The sequence below is a fragment of the Ostrea edulis genome, chromosome 5, assembly GCF_947568905.1.
Source record: "Ostrea edulis chromosome 5, xbOstEdul1.1, whole genome shotgun sequence".
Classification (NCBI taxonomy): Eukaryota; Metazoa; Mollusca; class Bivalvia; order Ostreida; family Ostreidae; genus Ostrea; species Ostrea edulis.
In genome coordinates, this window is record NC_079168.1 from 20,480,593 (window position 1) to 20,495,573 (window position 14,981).

The following is a 14,981-nucleotide window of genomic DNA, read 5'->3' on the forward strand; positions in this document are numbered from 1 at the left end:
CCAGTTCATGAATAACCACAATAAATCATGTAGTTTCAAAAGGTATGTGACCCACTTCATGAGATACAATTCATGTCACTCAGAGCACCCATCGCAGTGGCCACACACTGGACCTTGTTATATCCATGTCAGTTTGTTGAGGACCATGGCTTCCCGGATCATTTCCCTCTGTTTGTAAATCTCTCGATGTCCAAATCCCAGCTGCCTAAACAGTCAGTGACCTATCACAAAGTCAAGGCCATTGACCCCAGTGCTCTCAGTCATGCTGTCACCAGCTTCACTCTGTGTTCATCGACGGCAACTGAGATGTCACTCACTGACATCACAGAACTCTACAGTAGTAAACTTTCGTTCATTATGAACTCGCTCGCACCACTCAGAACTCGCACGATCACCATCAAACCAGAATTTGAGTGGTACAACAGCTCTATTAGAGAGCCGATGCAGAGACGCAGACAAGCTGAGACACTGTGGCGCAAATCAGGACTCATGGTACACAGAGATATTTATATTCAGTGCAGGGAAGAGGTGAACATACTCATTGATGCGGCTAAGTTCCAGTATTACAGGCCTTTGGTGCATGATAACAAAGGTGACAGTAAGCAGCTTTTCAGAGTGGTCAACAAGCTGCTTGGTAGGAAGTCCACCACTCCATTGCCTGCCGACAAATTTCCATCAGATCTGGCTGACATGTTCAGTGACTTTTTTGTGCAGAAAAAAAAAACACGAATTCGTAGTTCCATTACATGTGACAATCACAATCCACTTGTTGACCCACCAGCACTCAGCAATGAAACTAATCTTAGCCATTTCCAACATGTTACTGTGGATGAGGTCACAAAGTTAATGAGGTAATCTGTCAACAAGAGCTGTGAACTGGACCCTATGTCTACATCCCTTGTGAAGCAAGAAGTCACAGCTCTTGCTCCCGTCATCACTTCTATTATAGATAAGCCACTTGAGAATGGTTTCTTCCCAACATCTTTCAAAGGAGCTATTGTCACATCACTTCTAAAAAAGGCTTCACTGGACCCTGACATACCAAAGAACTACCGGCCAGTGTCTAACCTTACATATCTATCCAAGTTGATTGAGAAGGTTGTAGCAGCACAGATACAAACCTACCTCATGAGAACAATCTACTGGAGCCATTCCAAAGTGCTTACCGTTAGGGGCATAGTACTGAGACGGCACTTCTGCAAGTTCACAACGATGTGGTATGTGCCATTGGAGAGCAGAAGGCTGTCTTCCTAATGTAATTGGACCTATCGGCTGCCTTTGACACTGTAGATCATTCACGCTTGCTGCAGATACTCAAGGGCCTTGGAATTAAGGACACTGTGCTCATGCGGTTCGCGTCCTATCATACCAATCGGACCCAGATTGTCAAAGTGAAGGGAGCGAAGTCTCGTGCCACTGAGTTGGGCTGCGGTGTCCCCCAGGGATCGGTCCTCGCGCCCATGCTGTTCAACATCTACACAGCATCCCTGGGGGCCCTTCTCAGAAAGAACAATGTCTTGTTTCACATGTATGCTGACGATAATGAACTGTATATCATCTTTAAAATCCAACAGGCCCATATTGTTGTCAGTCAGATGGAGTCTTGCTTGAGGTCAGTTCAAACCTGGATGGTTCAGCATCACCTCAAGATCAACACAGACAAGACTGAGGTGCTAGTGATGTCCTCCAAACAAATGTCCTCTAAGCTTTGGAATGTTCAGCATGTACCATATGATATCAGAACTGCTGCTAGTCTCTGTATCTTTAAACCTAAACTAAATACTCATCTGTTTTCAATTCATTACAACTAGGTTGTGCAAATGAAATCTAAGTCAAGATTACTATGTTGGGCAATCATAACGGACTCCTTATTTTCACCTACTAGTCATTTGTTCTAATACAACTTATTTTCCTTATTTTATTGTTATTTAAATAGCGTTTAAAGCAATATGGATTCTACGCTTTACAAAATAAAGAGCAAGGTACATTAAGGCCCAAATTTCGCCACAAAATTAGGATAAATTCAAAATGTGGTTTCACTTGGTTTAATCATTATGATTATGCACTAGGGCATTGGTCCTGATGATGCATGTGGAAATTAGTGACTTAATATGTTCTGTGACGTCATTTTCCTTATCTCCGATTGACATGATTTACCGAAATCGCCGAAATTAGCTGTTTTTTATGCCTTTGAAACCATTTTTAAGATCGAGCACATGCAACAACCACAAAGATGTTTTATGTACAAATTAATCATGTTGAAAGTCAGTAATGAGCAAAATTTCGACTTGGTTGGTAAATGTGCAGACTATTAAATTTAACGTTTAACCATTTCCCGCGTTCATCTGTAATACAAATTTCAACGTTGATGGTGTTGATACATACAAGTTTAACGAATAAATAATATGCATATGTAGAGCATATTAAATTTTATAAGACTCTACATAGTTTGCATTGAAGAAGATGTGTGTAATCAGAGAATTGGAATCTTCGACACAGATATTTCCGATTCCAATTTTACTCGTTTTGTGTTTGATATAGATACGCAATGATATCAACGCAATTAATGTAACACCTGGCAAAGTGCAATCACATATTCTTTTTTATCATAGATAGTTTATGATATGAATTATCCCTCTAAATTGGTGTGCATATACTGTGGCGGCTAAAACGTGTATCTAAATACAAGTCTAAATATGCCTTGCCAGTCATAATATTCTAACGTACATGTAGGCTAATTATAACTTATTGGATATGCATGTTGCATGTGTAATTTCAAATGCTAATCTAGTATTGTATTAAGCAATATGTCAGATACATCTAATGATTGTCCATCTTAATTAAAAACCCACTCATGATACATAATATGTATGTTATTAAGTAAGAATTTTATTATGGCTTTCGGCCTGGCTTTTAAAAAAATGCACGTCTGCAACCGAATGCAATCTTTGTTTATAAAATAAAAAGTTTAATAATATCGAAAATGAAAGCACGATAGCTTAATCGGTACCTTTATATCAAAGCATAATAGTGCGAAAGTTCGAATGCAAAATTCGGTTATATTTTCCCCGTAAAAATTGAATTAGTAGCAAGTCAAACATACAGGCTTTAAATATATACACTTGAAAATCAATTCATTACAATATACTGTTCATTATTTACATGCTGCAGTACCTGTAGTTTTATAACATGCATGTTTCCTAACAAAACAATTCCAACTTCATCGATCTGTCGTTTATATTACAAAGTTCTCGAACTCATTTAGGAGAGGTTACTCCATAATGAAATATTCGCATCTACCCTGCTATAAGAGTGAATGTTGGTAGTTGATAGATGAACAATGTAGTATCTAGATATCTAAATTATTACCCATTTGTAAGCTTAAAGATAAAGTATACGCTTGTATTGTGTGTTCCAAGAGGACAAAACCCGGTGAACCCCGATCATTACATATAAAAAAAATAGATAAAAACATTTCATAAGAAAACATTTTTAGTAGAAACGAACGACTCTGACTGCATTTGCAATCAATGTCAACAGATCTACAACTCTAATCATTTCATACTTAAATCTTCGCAAGTATTCAATACTACCATAAAAAGGGGGGAGGGGATAAATCAAAATTCACATATAAAATTTATGGAAAAACTACATTCTCATAACAAAAGAATGTGTGGGCCAAATTCCTCTGTTGCTACGTCGCTGTAATGATTATTTGTTTATAGAATCACCTTACATTTGTCGATAACTGACGCACGTGTTCTGTGACATATCTTATTTAAAAATACATGATGGCTAGTCATTGGTTACTATTTTCATCATTGAATCGTGGAACTGGTGTTGAAGTATTAGAACGCGATTTTCACACATAAGGAGAACTTTCTTTTCCTGCATTTACACTCTAACCGTCGGTCACTTAGCATTAAGTGGCATGTGAACAAAACACCGCTTAATGACTATATCCGAATCATGCGCGGATCTAGAGTGGAGGTGCGGACACCCCCTCCCCTCTGGAATTAAAGTTGCATGTATTTTGTGCGCAAAGTAATGAGGACTAAACCAGAGCACAATATTATCATTTGTATAAAACTGGAACGATTGTTTGATATCTTTTTCCCAATTTACATAATTACCGGTGATTAATGTAAACATTCTAACCAAGCTGTATTCTTGGCTTTTGTCAATTTCAATTTCACTAGAAATCTTTGTGGAAATAATGTAAGTTCTCAACAAAGCACAGGAATTTGGATACAGCGCGGTAATAATATATTAATTTTAACAAAGCATGCTATTTTGTAGCATTAAAGTTTGAACACACGATATTTTCTTTGTTTAAACTTCAAATAATTCAAAAAGCCGACGTTATAGAAATAAAGCAAAAATATTGAACAATTGTTCAATGTGTTGTAATCGTACACTACCATTATTAGGAGACGGTAATTCAAACATAACTCTCCGAAATTTTGCTGCATTTAGATAGATGAAATACGTCAGTCGCGTGTCATTTACTACAAAAGAAAATCACACATTCCATGATCCATGAAAAGTGTGCAGCATGCAGAAAGTACCCTGAATAGGTGTCAGACAAAATCAAGTGACGAAGTCCTTGTACACAACGATGGCTTTGAAAAACATGTCCCGGTCATAGTCTGATGATATCGTGGCACTTTTGCACGATGATGAATATCTAATATAAATGTAAGATCGAATGAAACTTTTAAAATTGGCTATTTTATAATAATTCAATTATTTACATATTGTAAAGTTTAACATTTTCTACAATTTTACGTTCTATATAGTAATTTTCTTGAGATCGATTAGGTGAACAACGTGAACAAGCATACGATATGTCTCCCGAGTAAAACATTATTTAACCACCTCATAAAATTTTCATTTATTTGTCTCAAATGAACAATTTGCATCTAGATTTTGAATTTTTTCCCCGGACCCCCACCTTCTTTAAGAGGGGACAAGCCCCTCCCGCACTCTTTCCCTCGTCGCATCGCGACTCGGCCGTCTACTTTCAGCAGCCGGACTGGTCACAAATCAGCAGGATTTGTAAATTATAGATTCTAATAGTCCTTTTCACTAATATAGTGAAAACACTTGGTGTAAAAAATTGATTAGATCTTACACCTGTCATTATTTTGACAATTGATGGAAAATATAAATATCTTTGACTGACGGCATTATATATGCTGATGCACTGTCATAGTGATTGACTTTGGTACTGTTAATAGACAGTCTCTGCTTCATTCATCATTAGAAACTGACTGAAAAGGAATTGTTGAATGATTTATTAGACATGGAAACCAAGGTTGTTTTCATATCTCCGATTAAATCGGCATGTATCAAAATGTAGAGGGGGGGGGGGGTAAAAAATATACGATCCTCTCCCATGCGGACTTCGGACGTGGTTTGAGACAATGAGTATGATTTATGATTCAAACTTTTTTCCTTTGCGTAAATACTAATGCATTGAAAGATTTGTTATATAAAGATAATTGTCAGGAGCCTGTATATATTTTTTTAAATAAAGAGTGTAAATAGATGCAAGTGTATATGCTGAAACATTGAACATAATACCAACAAGATTATTTTTTGTTAGGTTTTTCATGGTGTCATTGTCAACTCTTGTGTAGAACTTATCACATTGTTTGTAAATCTTATCACATCCTGTAAGGTTCACTTTCGGTCCCATTGTCGTGTGTTGAATTTTTTTAAAAATAAAAAAAAAAAAAACTTGTTCAAGTTCGTTTTATGATATTTCTTTTCACATATATTCTGAATGAATTTCATGTTCTTTTTACTACATGTACAATCATGAGTTCATGACATAGCTTTCTTGTTCATGACGTCGCATAAAGTAACGTCAAAATGACACAACGTTATCGTAAACTATACTGTATTTACATACGTATTATACATAAGTAAAGCTTTTTACGAAGACTTCATAACCATTTTATGGATGTGTACACCATACGAAAGAATTTTGAGGAATATCATTTAATTTGGACGCGGTGCCAAATTTGGCCCCAAACGTACCTTGTTCTTTATCATTATACTGAATTAAACTAGAGAATGGATTAAATACGTCTTAACATGTGCTATAAATATAATAAATACATAAGCATGTTCTTATAAACAGAAACCGTCTCAAATGCAATTAAAATAATGACTTTGCATGGATGCATTACACAAATGAATTAGGATATAAATGAATTACGCAATAAAATAGAGTATGGCAGATTTAAATGACGTTAAAATAATACATTATATATCTATTATATAGGTCTTACAATATGATCACCATTCAAAACACATTAAATAATTGTGCTTTTCTGATACTTTATTTCACAGTGGTATGTTGATGAAAGCTACACATTGTCATTCATATCTTTTTAACCAAAGAAATCTTTTTAACCAAAGAAAATAACTTATTTATAACCCTAAATGATCTTTAAATGATTATGTTTCAATTGTTCTGATAAATAATGAAATAATTACCCTATATTTACCATGTAATCGCATATTTCTATAGGCAGGTTAGTAATGCAGTGTTCAAATCGTTAAAGGTCACAAGACCCACTACAATGATATGAATAGCCCGATAAAACCTAAGACTTCTAACAAATGACTGCTCCTTCCTGGGCCACGCGCCCGGCATTAGAAGTTAAAGTCATGGGTCTTTGAAAATGACCTTAAAAGTGAAGTCCGCGTGTCGTGGTATCCTTCAGCACAATAAAGATCCCCCACTGCCTATCATCATGAACACCAAGTGTAGGTCAGAATTGTGGCACTTCCCCTGCTGTTAGTGACTTCTCTGTATGAGTGCAAAATCTTCATAGTGGATCTAAAACAACATAACGATATGTATCCACCAATCCCTCATTTTATTTGACTGAAAATCCCTTCACCTAACGTTCATCAATCTCCATAGGCAGGCTTGTAGTTATTTTTGAATTACCCCTATCTAATTTTAAATGAACAGGTGAATGTGATGAAACATAAATGTTAATAGTGACTTCTATATTCGCTAATCACGATAAATATATCATTCGGCCAGAAAAAGCAGCTTCATCACAGAAATGGTAAAATTCCCTCGTCAAAAGTTTGAATTTTCCCAGCATATTGAAAAAATATTTCAACAGAATGGTAGACATTAAATTGGGTTATCTGAAGTACGTTGGTGGTATATAGTGAAGGCTATTTTGGTTTAATTTGCAGAGTTTGTTACAAGCATGCTGAAAGACATAAAACAGTCTATCTGGATCGGACTTAGGAAAGTCGGCAGCACATTCGTGTGGGAAAATAACCAGGAAGTAAAATTTACCAACTGGGGTTCTGGAGAACCATCGGGATATTCATATGGACAAGTAGGTTATTTTGCCCTAATTCAAAATACATTTGGAATGTTTCTATAAATACAGACTGTAGAAGACTTATAAAAAACATTTTATCTATGAATGGATAAATCATTGTAAATAGTAGCGTTGCTAATTTATGAATGTGTGCCTCAATTTTTATTTTCAATTATCAGTCCCCCACTAAAAACTGCTTCGTCAAATACAATAGAGAAACAAGTAAATATAGATGATGTTGCCAAAACTTATTGAATTTTTTCCGTTTCAATAGAGCAGATATTGTGCTGTAGTGCAAAGTAAATTTGGCGTAAAAACAGGAAAATGGAAAACAACACGTTGTTCGGATTCTAAAGGCTATATCTGTGAAACACTGAAAGGTATTCCAATACTATTATGATAGCTTTATATATTAGATGGGATAATTTTACAGTATTCCTGTATCATTAAATGTTTAACTAAAAGGTTATTCTTTTGTTGACCTCGAAGACATCTGACTTACTGTCACTCCTAAAAATGTAGGTTTATGTTATACGTATACCATTCATTGAAATAGATCCAACCATTGCGGTAAATACAACAACGCAGTGCCCCTCTAATTACATACAGTATAAAAGGAGTTGCTACAAGTTCTACAGTGACATCACTCTTGATTGGGATTCAGCTGACCACCACTGCAGGCTTGACAATGGGACTCTGGCTTCCATTTCTACAGTTTACGAATTTGGATTCATTCAAGCTATTGGACTGCAGTTCAATATGAAGACCTTTTGGATTGGGCTAAGAAAAGCAAATGTACAATGCATCATTTTCAATTTTCTAATAATCATCTGATATACTAGAAGAATTTATATTGCAGGTTTGCTCTATGACTTTCATACTGATAAACCACTTCTATATAATTTAGACTTCAGCTCTTTATCAATGGAGTAATGGCTTGTCATACCTTTATACGAACTGGAATAAGTCTGAACCTTCCCAGAAACTAGGGTATGACTGCGTTCTATCTCATGACAACAAATGGAAGGATATGCCTTGTAAAAGCCGTTTGCCCTACCTGTGTGAAAAGAGTCTTGGTAAGGATGTGACAATTGAAGCAAAATGATAAATCCGTGTGATTTTTTAAATATCTGGTTTTATATGAAGTAATGTGTACATCTAACACATATAACATTATATCCGACATGGTTTTTTAAAACACATCTGTCATATGCCAAGTGGTATCTCTGGATAATCAAATGTGCATTCTAATAGACCATAATTTACCGACTTTAAAACTACCTTTACCGGAGGTTATCGCATTTGACTGGTGAGAAGACAATCTTTGAAAAACTTTCCATCGCGAAATTTAATTTTTCTGTAGGAGAAAATAAATTAACTATACTACGATTTCTTAAAAATGTAACTGTAGTAAAGGTATTCTCATATTTGATTAGAATAGTGATTTTCAGTTATGGAGAAGAAAATGTATTTCACTAGATAAACTACCTTTGCCACCACCGACGGAGTGTCCCACGACAGCCTACGCATTCAATGGAGCCTGTTATCACGTGGAACTCAAACAAAAGGGATCCTGGACAGATGCCCAACAAATGTGTCAAAAATATGGAATGACTTTGGCCTCTATTCATTCGATTGTTGAAATAGAGCACCTCCGAGAGTTTGCAGTTCGTGAGGGCGCTACGAGATCTGTTTGGATCGGACTCTCACGAAGAAGATTACCGTCAGATCCTATTGGAAAAGGTAATAGAGTCGATCTAGATTCTTGAAATTTGAAAATCGGAATATGCCATATTTGTTAAACTTTCTCTATGTCAGAAACATAATACCTAAATAGTGTCGTGGATCTAGATGTTCATTCCTTTTACAGTTAACTTTTATTGGTCGGATAGAAGCACCGTCGATTTTACTTACTGGAATGCTGGCGAACCTAGTGACAGTTTGTTAAGCTCACATGAAGAGTGCACTGAGATGTATGTTGACGGTACTTGGAATGATGCTGCTTGTAGTAAAAGTTTAGGATTTGTCTGTAAAGACGATAGTAAGTAACTGACTAGTTATGAATAGATGTATGCAATTCGGCATTTCGCAAATTCTATGGTTGTTCTAACAATCTAGTTTGCCAATACAACCTATCATTGGATCAAATGCTGTCTGACTTGTTTCATACCGATTGTTAGGCCGTTCTTGACACACTGATTTGATTACGGATAACTCCTGATCAAAATATAGTGCTAACGGCGGGTGTGACCGCTCGACAGGGGATGCTTGCTCCTCCTAGGCACCTGATCCTACCTCTGGTATATCAAGGAGCCCGTGTTGGCCAAACTCTCTATTTTGTAAACTTGGAGCTATGAGATTGATCACTGTTCGTTATCTTCACCTTTCCTACATGTTTGCTCTCGCCAGCATCCTAATTGCTCAGGAAATCAATTTCAGATATTTCCGTAAATACCAATACTATAAATTATATGGTCACTAAACTAAATTCATCAGAAACCTTAATGACAGTCGTGCAGAATATAACTTTTGTTTATCCAATTAGTTACTGAGCAGAACAAAGTCCTACAGACTGTCATTTGTAGTCTAGTCAATCTAGCTCAAAAATGAGCAAAACCTCAAACTAATTGCAACAGAAATGAAATTTTGATTATTCATGCAAGAAAACACATGCAAACAACATATTAAAAATCGGCTTTTGTATTTCCATGGGAAAATTGGAATTTTGGGGTAAAAGGATGTGTTTTTTCATGAAAATCGCTAAAAACTGGAAATTGAAGAAAATGTCCATTTTATGTAACATACAGTAAAAATAAGTTTCACATCTCAAATTTCAACCTGGAAATGTTCGATTAATTTTTTTTACAGCAGAATATATTCTTTCCTTGACTATAATTTTTGGGTAAAATCTTGCTTTTTTTAATATAATTGTTAAAGATTGAAATTTTAAGAAGAAAACCCACATTTTGTCATACATTTGAGTCTACCAATAAAATATTGAAGTTAGGATTTATTTTAAAAACTGCTCAACAAGTAAGATACAGGTAACTCTCGAATTATCGCCACTCAATTCACCGCCATTTTCGTTATAACGCCGTATTTTTCTAGGAACATTTTTCCTGTTACTTAAAACTCTCGTTAAACCGCCAAATTCGCTATCGCCATTTGCCACAGTGTTTCCATTACAAAAGTCTATTTCAATGTGTTAATTATCTCGATAAACCGCCATGGGTGCACGTGGTCAGTGAAGCAGTATATTGGTCATTATCGATCTCTGGATCACCTGGACAGAAGGATCCCAATAATTGCTGTGTTGAATAAACAAGAAAATTACTCGAGATGAACTGTAGTCAAGTTGTTTATACATCATAGAAACACATTTTAATTTAGCTATGGCTTCGCCACGAAAGAGGGTCCTGTTAAATTTTGATGAGAAAAAGCAAATCATTATGTACCAATGACATCATCCAAAATGTACCCATCAGGATATTGCAAATCATTTTTCTGTGAGCGACATCTTAGCAGCAAAGGATGGAATTCTTGCCCGCCTGCCAGGAAACGGCACCGCAGTGGACTTAATACTGACTTAGAAAAGGCGTTGTTTATGTGGTTTACGCAAGTCAGGACAAAAAACATTCCTGTTACCGGGGATATGATAATTGAAAAGGGAAAACAGTATTGTGCAGAGCTAGGAATGTCCAATTTCAATTATTCTAAAGGGTGGCTAACTCGTTTCAAACAACGTCATGTAATTTCTTCCAGAATTATAAGCGGTAAAAATGCCGGAATTTATGTGAGTTTGATCATTGATGACCGGAAAGAGGCAATAGAAGTAATGAAAAATTATGATTTGAAAGATTTATAACATAGACGAGACAGTATTGTTTTACCGAATGTTACCCGATCGCTCACTTACGTAAGTATTGTAAAAAGAGGAAAGATAACTCTTATATATAAAAGAACAGTAACTCTATTTCTTCAAAATGGCAGTAATTCAATTCATCGCCAAATTCGTTATAATGCCATAATTTCATAAGAACAAAAGGTGGCGGTTTATCGAGAGTTGACTGTATATAGATTATTGGCATTATATATGAAAAATACCATTTTAGGTAGGAAAACCTACCTTTTTCTAAAACAAAAATAGTGAAAAATTGGAAATGATAGGAAATGACTGTTTTATAGAAGAGATGACATTGATCTTATAAATTTAAGAATAAAACGTCCAAATGCACAACTAAACTTTTCTGCACCAAAATTTATTTTCCCTTGCCGAATTTTGGGCTGAAATCTTCATTTCCCAACAAAAATCGTTAAAAACTGGATTTTGGAAGAAAATACTTTTTCCTGTCCATTAGGCATATATGAGTTACCACATGAAGATTTATACATTAAAATAAATTGTTAACACAAAACAAGTGCCCCTTCAAAAATGGTCTGTAAAAGATGACCTACATTTTTGCAGTTACTCCCCTTACATCGGAAGTTGGAGGCGCCCTTACCATTCCGGTCCTATGTTTCACATAAATACATGTAGTATTTTAAAACAAACAGTGTATAGTAAAGCTTACGTTACCAAATTCTTTATTAAGCTGAGTTTTAACAGTTTGTACTACATCTATGACGAAACAAGGTTCAGTTTCTTCGATTTTATAAAGAAATCTTTAATACGTGCACTTCGTCAAGTTCTAGAGTTTGGGAAAGAGGGGGGGGGGGGTTATAGCCGTATTTGATGTTTAGTTCTATCCAAATTATTGTGCAATTAATACCGAGAATTTCAGGAGTAATCTGTTTTAAAAACAATGGACACATAGAATTAAAAGCAAAATGAATCAGGCACGCAGCATCGTAAAAAAAAAGGGGGGGGGATGAAGATAATTTCACAATATTGCCTGAAAATTGACAAGTAAATTTTAATCCAAAGTTATAAAAATCCTTGATGGTGTGTGTGGTGGTCGTGGGGGGTGGGGGCTAAGGTTGTTCTCTCAGTTCAATTTTACACTTCCACTGTGTACAGTTCACGACAATGCTATTTTTTTTTTTTTTTTAAGAGGAGGGAGAGCAACCAATCTGTCTAAAAATCGACCTCTGTACGTAAAAATTTATCAACTTTGCATGTAATGATAAAAGGTGTAGAGCCATTATTGCTATAATTATATAAGTGATCATTTGAGTAATTGCAGTACAGTTCAGTCCATGTTTTTACAAGTACAACGGCTAGTGTCACAATTTGCCTTGCATTTACAACAAAAAACGTTCAAAAGTTTATTTGGCGCGACTTGTAATTTAGTTTTAACGGATACAAGAATTGCTGAAAGCAGTGATAAGCCCCAATTCGAAGGATCCAAATTAATCATTTCTTTAGTCCACTCTATGACTTAAAAATTTCTTGCAGTGCTCCTTTTCTGCAGCTGTAGTTAGTAGTTAGTGGCAATGACTGAACTTATAAAAATGATTTTGTGTTAGACAATTCTTCACATAGCAAATCTCCTATAAGTGTCTCTACGGTATTCCATCGTACAAAGTCGATATGACATCGACACCAGAATATATCCTTTTCTCTATGAAATCCTCATATAGGAAGGTGAAGATAATAAACAGTGATCCATCTCGTAACTCCTATAAGCAATACAAAATAGAGAGGTGGGCAAACACGGACCCCTGGATATACCAGAAGTGGGATCAGATGTATATGGGCTATAAGGAGTAAGCACCCCCTGTTGACCGGTTACACCCGCCGTGAGCTCTATATCTTATAAAGGCAAACGGAGTTACCCTTATTCAATATCATTGTGCCAAAAACGGCCTAACAATCTATATGAAACAAGTCAGACAGATTTGACCCAATGGTAGGTTGTATTGGCAAAGTAGATTGTTATAACGACCATATAATTCGCGAAATGCTGACTTTAAACGAAACAGTTGAAACCCCTTCACCATCAACTTGTTTGTCAGTAGCCTGTCTCCATTTAAAAACTAATCATATACAGAATTTTTTCGCGATTTGTCTACATTTTGACTATACAGGACCTGTTCCGATACCGAACATTCTTGACGTTGTGTCGCATCCTGTGAATGCATGTAGAAAGGGAAAGGATTGACAAACTTCGTTTCCTAAAAAGACATCTGGTTTTAACGATATTCTTCACTTATATTAGGGGCAGGATCAAAAATTCAATGTCTCACAAAAAACTAAGTTCACATAGTTTTCACCAAGAACCCCCCCCCCCCCCCCCCCCCCCCCCCCCCCCCCCCCCCCCCCCCCCCCCCCCCTTTAAAACTTAATATGACAAATATTGAAACTAATCGAATAACAAGAAAAGAAACGTACGATTATAAATAACACTCTGTATACCTTTTCTACTGTTTATTCACAAATGAAAGTGTACATTAAATCTATTAAATGTTCATTAATATGTTTTAAATATTATGTGGTATTCAACAGTCGCTTGTCTTTTTCCTTTTTCCACTAAAGTGTAATCGATGTCGGATGACAGAAACTTGCGGGAGTTTTTATTCCCCTCCCCCTAACTAATTGAATTTAAATTTTCATCCGACATTGATATCGTCCCTTAGGGCAGTTATGTTTATTTCAGAGTTCGTTGCTAATTCTGTGCTTTATATATAAACATTTCAAACACAATATGCATTTTGTATGATCTTCTAAAATTTACGATAAATAACTATCGTGTGCCAGCGTGGCGATAATTCCATCGTCATCGAAAACAAGTGTTGTCTTGAATAGATGGCCGGGCGGTCTAGCGCGCTCTTTGCATGCTGCTAGGAGATATGGTTCCGCAGGTCGTGAGTCCAAGACTAATTAAAAAGAGTAACTACTCGATTTTACATCAAATCATGATACTATGCGCAAGTGTTTACTTACATTGATTTTTATTATTTATATTATCAATGTTTTATTATCATTATTATTTACCCATGAATGACTCCCCAAACCTGAATTTGAAAAAGAAAAGCAAAAATATTTACTTACTTAGTTTTATAAAAGTTTTTAATACAAAACGCTTGCTCAAATGATGAAGATACAAAATAACTGAAACTTTTAACCCGAATGGCTTTCCATACTTTCTTTTTTTAACAACCGTAATTCCCCCTTGTAAATTGACACTAATTCTTTAAGATTTCATTTATAATTGATTATTCATAACTTCTAAAGTAAATATTGTGTTTTATAATTAAAATTAATTCAGTAGAGGGTCAAACAAAATATTTTGAAGCTTTATTCGCGAAAGTTCCTCGGGAATGGAAGTCGGCAAAGAATATGAGATACTGAGCAATATTGTATGTATATAGAAGGTCTTAAAATCACCTTTTTAATACAACTGTTAAGCTGTTTAATCGCGTTTTTTATTACATGCACTTTAGATCGTTGTGTATAACTTTATTCCGATGACTTTCACAGTTAAGTTACTCCCCTTTACGTGTACGGCGTGCCGTAAACATCACAAAATATCGATGGTTTACTAAAATATTTAAGTCTAAATTTTAAATATTTCCCATTGTCCGATTTTGTCCGATTTTTTGTATGTTGTTAATCACGCTTTTGTTTATTAAATTCCGTCGAGTTTGTTTCTGTTGCAATTACTTTGAGGTGATTTGCTA

General features: G+C 35.5%; 1 protein-coding gene across 3 annotated transcripts in view; it reads left to right on the top strand.

Moving 5' to 3' along the window:
- Positions 1-14,981, top strand: part of LOC125651497 (macrophage mannose receptor 1-like) — a 66,857-nt gene that overhangs the window by 47,878 nt on the left and 3,998 nt on the right. For all 3 annotated transcript variants that reach the window (XR_008803459.1, XM_048880117.2, XM_056166948.1), the window contains exons 35-40: positions 7,228-7,376; positions 7,636-7,741; positions 7,918-8,156; positions 8,269-8,437; positions 8,841-9,104; positions 9,232-9,402. Coding sequence is in view for 2 of the 3 variants with exons in the window: in XM_048880117.2 (XP_048736074.2) it covers positions 7,228-7,376; positions 7,636-7,741; positions 7,918-8,156; positions 8,269-8,437; positions 8,841-9,104; positions 9,232-9,402 (1,098 nt within the window). In the remaining variant the exon portion in view is untranslated. The remainder of the gene's footprint in view (positions 1-7,227; positions 7,377-7,635; positions 7,742-7,917; positions 8,157-8,268; positions 8,438-8,840; positions 9,105-9,231; positions 9,403-14,981) is intronic.